Genomic DNA, 15,784 nt, shown 5'->3' with positions numbered 1-15,784 from the left:
CTGTTGTTATACAGACATAGGAAAGGTGCGTTGTTCCTCATCAACATGTCATGAGATCTGCAGTAATTTCCCATTTGATAAGAAGGAAAGAAAACTCATGTGACATGTATGATTATGAAAATTTGTCTTTGTACATTTTATTCCTGTTTAATTTGGAAAATCTCAAGGGTAAAAAGATGTCATAGAATTTGCTTATCGTCTAGTTTTCCTATTATTACTAAATGTGGTAGGGCCCAAAAACCTAAGTCCCTTAATTAGGGCAAGGTTCCTTTCAATAGAGGTATGAAACTAAAAAAAAAAAAAAAAAAATCCCAAAGAGCACCTTAGGTCTGACTGTATTATAAAAACATTAGATAGTGTTGATCTTTTTCAGGGATGAAGCTTCCACTAGAAAATCCACAATTTTGTTGAAACTTGGACTTGTTCCAAAACAATAAGTATTGTCCTGAACATACCACAGCGGTCAACATTGCATGCCAAGTAGTCACTCTTTGTTGGAGAGATGTTTGTAAAAGAGAGTGCCCTGGAAACACCCATGTTCTTTTGAGGCTTAACATCAAGCAAGAGAATTGAAGTAAGCCCTCTCTGGAGTATGCTTAAGAAGGGTTGACATTTTGTCTAATATTTTGAAGCAGGAAGTGGGTTGGCATGTTTTGGTGGCTGTGTCTTTTCTCCTCAGTGTGCATTTGACTGAAGCCAGTGGAACCAACTGAGAAATGGATTTGTAATTCTTCCTGACATATCGTCAGTGAAAATCTCTTTGAATTGAGGATAGAGAGATCTCTTCAAGTTGCCAGAGAAGATCTCTTTGAGTTGAGGACAGAGTAAAGGAGACTCTAATACCAGCACACGGCAGTTCACAGTGTTTTGGCAACATTTTTATGTAGCTGACTCATGGACTCGATGTGTGCACAACGTGACTCCGATTCTCTTTCTGCCCATGTACACCGATTGCTAAAAGGACCAAAAGAAAAAATTAACTGGATGGCAGAGATAACATGCCTCACTATAGCAAAACAGCTTCATAATTTCAGCTTCTTTGTCAAGCCTTCAGCAGTAGCCTTCTCAGAACATTTATATTTTTACAGATTTTTTTCTCATTTCAATCTGTATAATTTATATTTAATTCTATTTTGATAAGCTTCTATTAATTTCTCCATGACAAAAAAGCAAGAAATTAATCTCTAAATACATATACATTCATATGCATATGTGTACGAATACATATGTGTGTGTGTGTGTGTGTGTGTGTGTATATATATATATATATTCTATCTGTGTGAAAGAAATTATTTTCTATGTAATAAATCAATTGTGTACAAAACAAAAGTTAGGTTATATCAGTCAGTGTGTATTTAGGGTAGTAAGGTGGGTGGATCCATAGGTTTGGCTTATTCTCGGAAGGGTCCTTAACCCACAACAGGTAATAAATCACTGTTGTGGTTGTTTTTTTGTTGTTTTGTTTTGTTTTGTTTTGTTTTCAGATTGTAGTCTAGTTCAAAAGAGAAGCCATAGTCAAAACAACCATGATGGAAGGTATTGGAAGTGTTGAGCTTGAAGGAATATCAGGTACTGTAGGGGTCCACAGGAGTGCAAGATGACTTCCAGCTGGCATTTGCTGTGTTTGCTGATTGTGCGGTGTAAACGCAGAACTGCTGGTGTGAACTTAACATCAGACTGAGCACATTATTACGTCCCCTCTCCTTAGCTACTAAACATTTGTGAGCTGTAGGGAGGACGTTTGTGGAGTTGTCAAGAATCTGGGACTTGGAGCCCAGCATTCATGTAAATTGAATTCCCAGCCAGTTTGGTTCCAGCAGGAAAGAGGTTTGGTATGCAGAGTAGATCACAGCATTTCTGGAAGATGTGAAGATTATGAATGAACGAATGATAATGATTGTGAATGAAAACAAAGTGAGTAGACGATGCCTGATTTCTGATCTGGCAGGATGTGCAGTCTTATCAAGCCCTTAAACTTATTTATTAGTTGACTATCATAGTGTTATGGTTGCATTCCATGACAGTGATGTCACACAAATTCTGGAAGAATCAAAATACAAACTCCAAAGGCATCAAACTTTTATCCACTAATAATTGAGTATTTTACTACACAAGTCTCTAATCTGCTCAAAGGTGTTTTTTGGTTTTTTTGGGGGGAGTGGTTCATGGGGCTTGGAAACGATATGCACTCAATGAATGGACTTTGTTTCTCAGATGTCATAATTTGAGGGGTCTTTTTGCAGATGTGAGAGATATGCTAAGCAATCCTTCTAGACAAAATTGCTGTAGGGTTTGTCTCAATGAAAAAAAGAATGCTCATTTGGTGCCTATTACTCTGATACAAAAGAAGCCAGATCATTCTCACGCCTAAACTTCCACCACATAAAGAAACTTAACTCTGAGCATTTGCCAAGAGTACATTCAAAGTTGCTCATATACTTTTAATATTGTAAATATATATCAATATTTCATGATCTGCAATCTTAGTAGCAATTTCATAAGGTATATGACAAAAGCCACAAATGGCCTCTTCTTTTAGAGCAACCAGGAACAACTATTTAAAGCATTTTTGGTTTTGAGTCCAAGGTCTAGCATTTTTTAGCTCAGCTGACATTAAGAATAGATAGTACAGTTGTCAATATGTACTGAATTTGGGGGCTATTTAAAGATTGCCATGAGAAACATGTTGTGAATATATTAAGCTGTTGCCCCCAGATGCAAATGCCTATTAGAGAAAATTCTAAAGGCTATCTATTTTTTCTTTGATTTAAAGCATTCCTTTACTAGTTGAATATTCCTGATATGGCAGATGACATTGTGATTTGTATTTGTCTTGCTTAAGTAGCTTCCTTTGTATTTATTTTAGCTTGGTGATTTCACAAGTGGGACAAGATTTTATATGTCCTTTCTCTCTGTAACAATACATGGCAATGATGAGAAGTCAGATCATGATTGTATTAATTACTCTCATTATTTATAAAGTTAATGCCCTACTTTAGCACTCATTAAAAATGGGCAACGTCATTTTTAAAAATAATGGTCCTGAATGATGTTTTATCTCCAAACCTTATACAGTGTATTTCTGTGTGTGTGTGTGTGTGTGTGTGTGTGTGCGCGCGCGCGCATATAAAACAATATTAGGATATATGTTTTGCTTCTCTTACGTCAGATAGATTGCCTAATATTGCTCAGCCTCTGATTTCTATGAATTTGAAGGTAAGAATGAAACTGGCATGTTGCAAAATGTTTTCTTTTCATCCTTTTAAGCCTGATGTAGGCTACAATATGTCTGATTTGAATGTTTGCTACAAATCCTATCATGGCAATTACTGGTTAACACTGCACTGACTTTTCAAAGGGCTTTATCTTGATACTAATATTCTTAGCCAAGCAAAGAAGGTCTATAGCCAGGCATTATATATCTTCAGTCTCATTTTATACCACACTCAACCTGGCTGCCTGCATTTCATCTCATTAGCTTTCTTTTTGTTTTAACAACAAGCCATGAACCCTTAAGACCCAGGGCCTTTGCATATTCTATTCCTCATGTCCAGAGATGAGTGCCAAAATATGTAACCAGCAGTAGGGCATGGGCACTGACCAATCACAAGTGACATGGGCTAGAGCAGGATTCTGGAAGCCCCCTGCAGAGCCAGGTATTAACCCTTTAGGTTGTGGATCCAGGGTGTTGGGGTGGGGTTCTAGGGAAATTCTTGGGAGATGAGGTGATAGGTGATCGGACAAGGTCCAGAAAGTGACTACTCACCTGCCTCCTTACCATCTCAAAGCCATACCAAATATTTGTCTATAGCTGAAAAATCACAACTCTGATTATATAGTCTCTTCTTTTCTCATTTCTTCATAGGACCTTTCCCTGACCTTACTGAAGGGGGGCCATGGTCATTGAGTCTTTCATACAAACTTCTACTTCTTCATTATACCTTTCATAGTGTCTTGTTTACAAATACTTTGTAATTATTTGAATCGTGTTTCACTCCCATTAGGTTATGGGCAGGAATTCCTGAGGGCAGGAATCATGGAATTATCTGACAACCCAGTCCCCACTGTGTCTTCTTTGAGAATTGAAATCCCAGCCTCTAATAGGTGCTCAATAAATATTTGTTGAATGAATGAGTTTACAAAAAAGACTTTATAGAACTTCTTTGAACACATTTATACTTTTAAAATGCAGCAGAGATGCATGTTACTTTGGGGATGTGATGTTGGGAAGATAACATTTTTTTTAAGTTACCATCTTTTTAATGCCTTTAAATACATTTTCCGGAAATGATTTTCAAACGGTGGTTAGATCCCGAGCTGCGACTTATCTTTTCGTTCTAGTAGAAATGCTTTCACTCACTTGATGTCCGGTACAAAGATTTAATCTCCTGAATTGAATTATTCATTGTTCTTAAAGCTCAGCAAGAAACATTAAAACTTAAAACTTGAAAGCTACTACTATATATACAGGATATTTGGAACATTGGAGCAACCAATGATGAATGAGCTACTGTCCTACCTTCAGAGAGTTATCAGTCTAGTAATTTTCTCCTTATCCGAATTACAAGTATTCAGAACATTTTATTTCTCCATTGCAATGTCAGAACAGAGGCCATTTATTTTGTTCGCTATATAGTATATAGCAAAGCCTCTCATATATATGTGGATTTTTTAAAACTCAACTTGGGGCTTAAACTCACAACCCTGAGATCAAGAGTTGCATGCTCTACTGATGAGCCATCCAGGTGACCTTGGATGCTTTTTAATAATGATTATGTTGATGGTACTACAGGATGCTTTGCTAAAGTTTGTCTTTTTGTTTTCCTGAAAATTCCAACTACTTGTACTTTTTACGTCTGTTATTTTGTTATTACCAAATGCTTTCCAAGTTTGATTAAGTGTATAAACTGGATAGCTTTAACTCCTCAAAGGAAGAGATAGCAATTCAATTACTGTTATACTCCTCAAGCCCTTCCTGTTTTTAAGACTTACCCACTGTTTCCAGACTGTAATACATCTTGCAATCACTCCAAAACGTTTTATGAATCTTCGACACATCATGTATAATATTACTGCACTTCATGTTCCCACCTCTTTTGTGACTGTCATTCTATTTTATTTGAGAGTTTATTTCTTCCTTTTCTACTTTATGTGTGTGCATGTGCATGTGTACATGTGTGTGAGTTTGTGTAGTTTGTGTTACCTTCTCATTATTTCTGGACTACTTTCCTCATATGCGTGATTATGGTGTTTATAGTTGTCAGTTATAAGTTACCTGTAATCTAGAATGATTTAAGTTATCATTCAAGTTAGTAACTGAAAACAATCATGGACACAAAATACACAACTGATTGAGAAGAAATAAAAGAAGGAAGGCTCAGTATCGGAAAGCCTTTGATCCAAGTAGGGAAACTCAACCACTGGAAATACTTGAGAAGTGTAATGATTGATGGGGACAGAACATGTATCTCCACTTGTATGCTTAAATCATTGAGTAATTTCAACCATCAGTCTTTTGGGGTCTGATAGTATTGAAAATGGCTTCAAAAACTCTCAGGTTCATGTGCCTGCTGTGACAGACACTATGCCTTCCCCAGACATACTGTCTAGTTTTTTTATCATGTCAATGCACACACGACTTCCAGTTGTCACCATATACATTTCTTTACCTGAAGGAATGTTTTTAGCAGTGGAGCCATTATGCTCTCCCAGGGAGAGATTAGAAGTGTTGGGTAATTAATACTCCCTGAGGATAGCCTCCAAACAGTGACTAATGGGGACTGGTGTATAAGTACCCCAGCTCCCTTATCCCTGGGCAAGGATAGCTCTGGGCAACTCCACGATAACTGTTGGATGACTCTGTGGCATCTATTCTGCCTGGGCTGGACCTCCAGAGTCTCCCCAGTGGGAGTAAGCTCTAGTCCTACACAAGGATCAGTGACTTTATTTCTTACCCTTTATTGGCTGCCTTCCTCCCCTGTCTCATTGCTTCATACCCTGACTCTTTTTGTCCTTCACCACCCAGGTAGACTGCTTGCACTTGAATTCATTTAGCAATGTTTGCATTAGGGGAACCCAAGACACAAGCAGTTGGTAGTAATGGGGCAAGTGAGAGATGGTCATAGATACCATGATACAGTAAGTTACTCACCTGCAGTTCTTAGAACAATTGTAATTCCACCTGTTTCATATTCCCATGGATCAAGTCATACTTAAATCCTGGCATTTTTGTTGTGTTTCCACCACTTACATCCCCCCCAAGAACATATATTAGATTACAAGTGCATAAGAATACCACTAGAGGAATGACTGATTTAATATATTATTTTAAGTGTGTAACTTACAGGTTATCACATTTTCACTCATGGCATTGTTATTATTTGGACACACTTCATTCTGACTGAATACATCACAGTGCGTGTCAGGATCCCATGATAAACCACCATTGTCTTAAGAAAGCTGACATTTTCTCTCTTGCTCAGCAACAAGTAATGTCGCTCAATTCATAGCAGCTGCTGAATCACAGTTGTACACCTTTTCTCCTAACGTGGATGATAGTCAAAGTCATTAATTCCCCTGTGTGGAACCAGCTGAGTGTCAGCAGTCCAGAAAAGATTCTCCAATTTTAGGTGTGCATATCTAGCTTACTTGATCATTAACCATAACATTAACTAGTGTCAAATGGCCACTGAAAGTGACACAGGGTATTCAGATAATTATTTTCTCTCAATCAGCACATTGAAGTTTATGAGAAATCAAGAAAGAAGAAAATCATTTCATTTTCAAGATTCTCAGACCAAACAATTTCCACCGTTCACATTTTTGGATCTGTTTTATGTAGCATATGTAATTAGGGGATTTCTGCAATTGTATCTGAAAAACAGGCTTAATTTGAGTATTGATAATGCTATTTATAATTTATATATCTTATTAGGGATTCAGAGACACTGCAAATGGTGCTTTAAGATGTTTGCTGATTTGACTCTTAGTTTCACCAAAATGTTATCATTAGAAAAAATGAGAAAAGTTAGAATTTTAGGGTAATATGTTATTTGTTCTAATTATTATCTATCAAAAGTTTTAATATTTAATATGTTAATATTTAATATTTTAGTATTGTGAACATCTATAATTCTGTGAAGCTGCTTCTATCTGCATATCCATTATATAAAGTGTTTTTAAAGTCTGTACACTTCATACATCTCTTTTGTATCAAAACAGATTCAGTTCATTTCAGAATTTTGAGTGACCATGATGAATATAGTTTTATGAAAAGAAGAAAATCTGTTTTTAAAAGCAGTATGGTTTTTTTTAAGCCTAACTTCTTTGTACATATATTTTACAGATTAAAGGATTTACCTGAAGACAAAGCATTCTGTTCATCAGAGACTGGACAAGAGTTACTCTTGCTTTTGGCAATTAAAGATGATGTTGTCATGGAAACACTTGATCCTGCTTTCATTCATTGGCTGCCTAGGAGGTAACAATAAGCTGTATTTTCTAAATTGAGGTTGGAACTCTACTTGAGTCCTATGTTAAATAATTTTTAAATGTTGAAGTAATACTCCACCAGTAGCAAAGAAAACAAATATTTTTCCCAGAAGGAAATTTTCATTCCTTCTGAAAATTGGATTCTCTTTCCGTCCCCCCCATTTTTGCAAGACATTTTTATCCCCATAGCAAATATAATGACACCTAAGAATATAGACCTACTGTAGTAGTATGATTGAAGAGCTAATCAGAATTTGAGAATGTTAATTCATGACTTTTTTCGCAAAAGGAGCTAAAATTTGTAATCTCTCATATAAAAAGGAGAATATAAGTTTTAACGCCAGTATTTTCATATCTAATCTTAAAAACAGTATGATTTTTACTTTAGCAAATAACTTATTTTAGGGATCAAAAATTAACATAGGCTACTTTTTTTTAATTTTTGGGAAATTTAAAATCTAGAACAAAGTACAAAAATGGATAATCTCATATCTATCATACAAAAGAATCTACTGTAAATTATTTGACCTTTCCTTTTTTTTTATTTTCCTTTTTTTTTTATTTTCTAAGTTAGAGAAGGATTTTTTAAAATAGAGTGGTATATATACCACAATTAGTTTTTTTGGTTTCTTTTATCATTTTCCTTCTTTGCACCTATAAAGGTGCTAACCAGCACCTACAAAGTTGAAGGAATAGTGTAATGAATACACACATATGCACCATTTATATTTTCTGTATTTGAATATTGTGCCATTTTAATGTATTCTGTGCGTATGTGTATAAGTGTGTGTGTGTGTTTCCTTTATTTATTTGGCTAACCCATTTGAAAATAAATTACAGGGGCCATCACCTCTTACCCCTAAAAAGCATAGCACCCATCTCCTGAGAAGACAACCAATTTTCTACCTCAACACAGTTTCTTTATGATACCTAAAGAAACTAATTAAAAAAGCATGCTGTCATTTTTCCTTTCTAAGAAGACAAATTGGTGTGGAATGAGGCCAAATGCATTGTTTTTGGTTTTTGTTTTAATGTTTTTATTTATCTTTGAGACAGAGAGAGAGACAGAGCATGAGCAGGGGAGGGGCAGAGAGAGAGGGAGACACAGAATCTGAAGCAGGTTCCAGGCTCTGAGCTGTCAGCACAGAGCCTGATGCCGGGCCTGAACTCACAGACTGTGAGATCATGACCTGAGCTGAAGTCGGATGCTCAACCGACTGAGCCACCCAGGCGCCCCCAAATGCATTGTCAAATAAAACACGTGTTACTTGAAGACATGCATATATTGGAGTAGATTTTTGAGCTCTCATGTCAGACTTAAAACATTCTTCAAATAGTTAAATGAAAATCTATGGCAAAAAAATTCATAAATCAGAGATTATAAATTAAAACCTCTACCTTTTAAAGTAAAGTTTTTGGTTTTTCAAAGTGGGTGTTCCTTTTTAATGTCTCAGTCTTGTTTTTTTGTTTTGTTTCGTTTTTAAAACTAGTTATTAAGAGAGAGCAGGAGCATGGGTGGAGCAGAGAGAGAGGGAAAGAGAATCCCAAGCAGGCTCCACACTGTCAGCGAGAAGCCAGATAAGGGCTCCATCTCACGAAATGTGAGATCATGACCTGAGCTGTAATCAAGAGTCAGATTCTTAACCGACTGAGCCCCCCAGGTGCCCGTCAGTCTTGCTTCCAAATCACTTTCTTTGACTGCTACTAATCTGCATTGAAGAACAAAGGACCAACTGTTTACAGATTTCTGCCTTTTCAAGTGATCATTGGAGAAAGATCAACACAGATATCCAGACTAAAATATTTTTTTTCTTGAATTCTTTTCTTCATTTACACAGTTTCAAATTTGAGTCCTGTTGTTGTAGAGGGACCAAATTGAAAGAGATTGTACTACAGCAATATTATTATTCACCACAGCAACTTTCATAGGGCAACCCCAAAATTTTCCAATTTTTTGAAATTTTCCAATTTTTTCCAATTTCCCAATTTTCCAGTTAATTTCCAATTAATTTTCCAAATAATTGAAAAGAAGAAGATACTCTCAGAAAGTGAAAGTGTAGCAACAGAAAATGAGATCAGTTTATCAGTGGTGTAAAATGTTAAGTTATAATTTTATATAGTGTTCAGGTTGTATGTATTGTTTCAGCATGTTTGAGAAATGTTTTACAAATTTTGTTTTTGCAAATTTATAGAAAAAGCAGTGTCTGTTTTGCTAAAATCTTAGGACTTCATAAAACAAGTTAAAGGTCAACTTGATTCTCTGGATAAAAAAGGTTTTATATTGATAAAAGTTTGTTGATAAAAAAAATTTAAGAGGGAGGCACCTGGGTGGCTTGGTCAGTTGTGTCTGACTCTGGATTTCAACTCAGATCATCATCTCACAGTTTGCAAGTTCAAATCCCACGTTAGGCTCCATGCTGACCGTGTGAAGCCTACTTGTGATTCTCTTTCTCTCTTTCTGCTCCTCCCCTGATATCTCTTTCTCCCTCTCTCTCTCCCAAAGTAAATAAACCTAAGAAAATTAAATGAAAATAAAAAGCTTTAAGGATTTTTAAGGAAGAATTATATTAATTGATATATGATACATTTATACAGAATGTTATTTAAAGAATTGATCATCTTTATAATTATGGAGAATTGGGCTCTTACCAATTTTCTAAAGACTGTTGATTATATATAATACTTTACCTACTTTAGTACTCCTCTAGGATCTATATAAAGCTTACTTTAAAAGATTGGTTTGTGAGTGTGATATTCTGCTAACCAGTATGGGTCATCGTCTATGTTTTAAAGTTAAAAATCTGTTCATGATTTAGGGGCTACCTCGTAACAATGGCAAGTAAAAACCCACTGTGCAAATTTGCTTACTTAGAGTAGTGTTTAGCCAATGATATAAATCCAATAAATGCAGCAAATGCTTGATAATACGTGTTTGCTGTCTTCTCATATTTCAGCTTTTCATTATCCATTATTTTGTGCAGTTTTTCATTTCCTTCTATTGTTTTATCTCTGCATGTTTCCCCCACAACAAAGAGGCAAAAGTAATTTCTAGCCAGGACTTTTATTCTAGAATAAATTTGATTGATTTTCTTCTTCTTCAAAAAAAAAAAAAACAAACCACTAAGCTTCATTCATTCTTTTTTTTAAATTTATTTATTTATTTTGAGAGAGAGAAGTGTGTGGGGGGGGAGCTCACATGAGTGGGATAGGTGCAGAGACAGAAAAGAGAGAAAAAGAATCCCAAGAAGGCTCTCTACACAGAGCCCTACATGACGCTCAATCTCTGGAACTGTGAGATCATGACCTGAGCCAAAATCAAGAGGCAAGATGCGTAATGGACTTAGCCACCCCGATGCCCATAGGCTTCATTCATTCTTAAAGAAATACTTTTTTGGCATCTGTTTATTCAACCCATATTGTTTTCAGTGAGGAAAATGGACAGAGCTCTTTGTCCTTGGTGCTTACATTCTGGCATGTGACGGGGAAAATGCCATTGAATTAGAAGATGCTAGTGCACTGGGGAAGAAAAACAAAATATTGTGAGTGTGGGAGATTGAGATGTGGGTTGCCATTTTAAATAAGATCAGTCCTCCTCGAGAAGGTGATATTTGAACAAAGACATATAGGTGAACAAGTTGACCTTGTAGATATTTAGAGAAGAAAGCTCCAGGCAGAGTCAATAGCCCATGCAAAGGTTCTAACATATGACAAGCTGGGTGTTCTAGAAGCAACGGGAAAGCTGGCATGGTCAAACCAAGAGAGAAGCGGTAGGTGAGAGCCAAGGGGCCCTGTGGCAATGGATGCAGCAGAAAATAAAGCAATGGCTGAGAATGAGTAAATGACAATATTTAGAGCTTTTGCCCTAAATGGCCCCTAGTAGACACAGTATGTTTGAGCAGAGAAATGATGTGATCTGACTTATCTTTTAAAAGGACCTTGCTAGATGCTGTGTTGTGGATTAATTGTAGAGGAGCAGAGACACTAGTTACAAGTTAATGTAATAATCAGGCAGGGGGTGATGGTGGCTGACTCCAGGCTGATAGCAGCTGGTCAAATTTGGGGTGTATTTTGGAGGTAGAATCATAAAGATTTGCTCGCAAAATAGATGTGGGTATGAGAGAAAAGGATGAGTCAAGGATGGACTCGAAGGCTCTCTGTCACCTTGTGTTTAGAGCAAATTATCTCTGTCCATATCCAGAAGTGTGCCTCATGGAAGGAATGAAGACCCAGCCCAAAGCACAGGTAACAGTTTTCCACTAAATAGGTAACAAAAGTCAATGTAATGGATCATGACCACTGTTTTTTATTAAAGTAGGTAAATTAGAATTAAAAAGGGATGGAGTAGAATATATCAGCATGCACTGGTCATTCAGTAAATATTTTCTGCTGAACACTTCCAGACATTTGGAATACAGCAGTGAAACAAAACCAACAATACCCCAGTCCTCCTGGTGCCTTCCTTTTAATATATGTGTGTTGAGTCCTCATGTTACATATATTTCTTACTGAGTTGCTGTCAAAAATGTTTAAGAGCCAGAGACCTAAGTAGAAACGAAAGACAAAAGAGAACCCTCCAGCATTTTGAGAAGAAGCCAGAAAAGGAAGGAACATGAGGGTGAAGAAAAAATAGTAATGACAGCAAAGTTAATAATACTAACAATTTTTTAATGTTTATTTTTATTTTTGACAGAGAGAGAGACAAAGAGCAGGAGGGGGAAGGGCAGAGAGAAAGAGGGTGAACACAGAATCTGAAGCAGGCTCCAGACTCTGAGCTGTCAGCCCAGGGCTCAAACTCACGAACCACAAGATCATGACCTGAGCCAAAGTCCAATGCTTAACTGACTGAGCCACCCAGGTACCCCAGTAATACTAACAATATTAATAAATGGAACCTCATTCATTGAGGTGCTTTACTTAGCTCATCTAATTTACAAAAATACAATGAGATAGATATTATTTCTATCTTAGAGACAAGGAGAACAGTCTCTAAGTTTTTAAGTAACTTTCCTAATCTGTGTGGTTATATCAAGATTTTTATTGTCTTTGAAACCAAAGTGTAGTCCCCTAATCACTAGTATTTACTATTTCAATAATTTATTTTCTGGAATAAAGTCAGGGTATAGGCCGTGGAGTAGGAATCCTCAAGAGCTCAAGGAGATTGTTGTCTCACTACTGAATTACTTATTAGTTAATTGCTTAACTATAGGAGAAACTCTAGATGTTCACTGTCCAATGTGGAAGCCACTAGCCACATGTGACTAGTCCATATTGAGATGTACTGTAAGCACAAAATGGGCACACGAATTTTCCTACCTTGGTACCAAAACTTTTAAGATTTAAAAACATCTCAGTAGTTTTATATTGATTAGAGGTTGAAATGATAATATTTTAGATGTATTTCATAAAGTAAAAATATTAAAATTTCACTTGTTTCTTTTAACCTTTTTAAATTTGGCTCCTAGGAAATTTAAAATATGTGTGGTTTCCATTATATTATTTTGAACAGCACAACTCTAGACATTTATGAAATAGAAACCTGACCATTTTGCAACTGTTTTTACCATGTAACTAGCCCAACAGGAAACCAAATGAATTAAGGAATTGGGATTTGTTGATTTCGTATGAAAAGTTGTAAATACTTCCTGAGAGTGTTTTGCCTACAAATACTGAATCCTTTGTAGGTTGAGTTCAGATTTCAAGTGTCGTAGCTTGGTGAATGTAGACAAGTCCTTAATGAATGCATTTGGAAATTCTAGACTTCACAGTCTATATTCTGTTGTGGTTTTAGTTTTAATTTCCTAGTGGGACTAGCTAAGTAAATATGTCTTTTGGAAAGAGAAATTTCCTTGGATAACTAAAATTATTGTCGATGCCTAGTTAAAACACCACCATGGAAAATACCGTATTTCTGTAAAAGTTCGAAGTTATTCTTATTTCATCAAATTGTTCTTCTAAAATTTTAGTGAACAACCAATACATTGGGATCTACTAATACTGTGTAATACCTAGAAATGAGTTGTGAAAGTAAGTAGCCAATAATCTAAGAAGAGAGGATGATCTTCAGGTGTCCTTGACCTTCTTTTCATGGATATTGTGGTAGTGTCTCCAACGTCTACTCTGTTCTGCAATCATGAAACAGCCATGAGATTTGGAAGAGATTGATACCCTGCAAAGCTCCAAGATGGACCTGTCTCATTTGCCCCAATGATTAGCCTAAGCTACTGAGCTCATGGCAGTTTTTTTACCATAAGATTTTATGTTCGCACTTTGTGGAAAGTGCCCTATATCCTAGTGTGTCCAAGTGAGGAATCCTGAAATCCTGATTGCCGTAGGTGGCCATCCTGCAATCACTGGCGGGGGCGGGGGGGGGGGAGGGGGGGGCAAAAAAAAAGCCTGAGGGAAAAGCTGATTCTATGCATACAGATCAAACATAGCAGAAAGAACCAGCTCTTCAGTGATACTATACTTCCATGGCCCCACCCTGGCTTAAACAGCATAAAAAACAGTAAATGCCCTCCTCCAACACATGTGCCCTCCCCAACCTGGCCCAGTCTTTATTCTGCAGAGCTGCATTAACCCCTGAACTTCGTTTGCCTCTTCCAAGACCTATGAAGATAGCATATGTTTCTCATTGCATCCCGAAATCTGTTATAACTGAGAACATAGATCATGCTTTATGAGATGATTTAGATCATCTTGATTAAATAATTGATTTTTATTTATTTTTTTATTTTAGAGAGAGAGCTCATGAGCTGGGGAGAGGGACAGAGGGAGAGAGAGAAAATCTTAAGCAGGCTCCATGCTCAGTGCAGAGCCTGATATGGGGCTTGATCCCATGACCCTGGGGTCATGACCTGAGCCAAAATCGACAGTTGGATGTTTAACCAACTGAGCTATCCAGGCGCCCTGATTAAATAATTTCTTAAAAACTGTTGATACTGTAATTAAGATGAAATGTATGATCACTAAACATGAGCCTTGGCTTCCTTTAACAGTACAGATTTAGTAATGGACAGCATCTACAAACAACAGCCGTACGTTTGGGCTGCGTTTGAAAATCATACGCTCTCCAATAGTTTGTGGGTAAAGGATACAATGTCTTCATGTGCCCCAATCACACATGCCATCCTGTTCTTTGTCACCTTAATGTGAATCACTTTCTGTGCCAGTCTTTCATCCCAATCGTGGTTAAGGAAAGCTTTAAAAGCAAAATAAACTTGTTAAGTCCCCCCTGAAATATTTTTCATTTGGTTTAATGATGCCACACTTGTAATCACTGAGAAAACGAGTTTGGTGTTGGATGTGGCACTTCAAGTAAACTGTTGCCATAATCTCAAATGACTGTCATTTCTTCTGCTGTGTTTGTGTGCAGTGTAGTATGATTTGATGGCACTGATACTGGTGAAATGGAGATGTTGCTGATCTCTGCTTATAAATCTTGACATCCTCCCTGTTTTCACCGATAAACTTATTTCAAATCATCCCTCTCAATTGCAGCACCCTAAATCTTGAATTGCTTTTCATTTATCCCATTTACATCTTGACAGTCTATCAGAGTTTGAATGTGGAAATCTGGAGAAAAACAAGGCAGGCATTGTTGGTGTATTTTGTTCTTATAACCGTGATCATTGATAATTCCACCTATTGGATTTTTGTAAGCTTGATGGTGAGTAAGAAAGAGTTTGGGGGACTTAAAAAATAATGTGTATTGGAAATGCTATTAGAGTTCAGTAAACACATAAGATTAAATAAAACCCACAATTTTATTTAGCTCTTAAAGTGGCTGTTGTCTCAAATGCATCTGTTGATTAGTTCACTGACTCCTAGAAATGCAGTGCTAACCAATTTAATTGACTGTTGCCTAAGTGATAAACTGTCTTAAAGTACTCATCACATAAAAGTGTTTTTAAGTACCCTTGTGCGTATTTTGTCTTTGCATGAGATATATGAGCAGAGCTAGATGGATTGGGCTCCTATGTAGGAGTACAGTCTTAACTCATGAATGATGGTGAACTTTGAGTATAAAACAAACACACGCATGCACAAACATACACATGTACATGCATGCATTTATACAAGGCACAACAAAGGGAAAATCTTGATATTCTGGTCAGAAATATTTATCTAACAAATATATCTATAAGCAAAGAGAAGGCAGTGTCTATGCTATGATAGAGGGTGCCCCTGAATTACACTTCCTTGTCATTCTTCCTAATTTTCACCATTTCCAGTACAGTTTTTCATGGTCAACCCGTCTTTATAATCTTTCACCCGAACTATCACCTTGGCCTTG

At 36.6% G+C, this 15,784-nt stretch overlaps 1 protein-coding gene across 3 annotated transcripts in view; it reads left to right on the top strand.

Moving 5' to 3' along the window:
* Positions 1–15,784, top strand: part of CNTN3 (contactin 3) — a 339,239-nt gene that overhangs the window by 79,556 nt on the left and 243,899 nt on the right. For all 3 annotated transcript variants that reach the window (XM_019428460.2, XM_019428459.2, XM_019428458.2), the window contains exon 2: positions 7,346–7,480. In XM_019428460.2, the coding sequence (XP_019284005.1) occupies positions 7,426–7,480 (55 nt within the window). In that variant the 5' untranslated portion in view covers positions 7,346–7,425. The remainder of the gene's footprint in view (positions 1–7,345; positions 7,481–15,784) is intronic.

Source organism: Panthera pardus, unplaced genomic scaffold (assembly GCF_024362965.1).
Source record: "Panthera pardus isolate Hobbes unplaced genomic scaffold, ASM2436296v1 HiC_scaffold_8, whole genome shotgun sequence".
In the NCBI taxonomy this organism is placed as follows: domain Eukaryota; kingdom Metazoa; phylum Chordata; class Mammalia; order Carnivora; family Felidae; genus Panthera; species Panthera pardus.
This window is presented reverse-complemented; position numbering and strand designations above follow the sequence as displayed.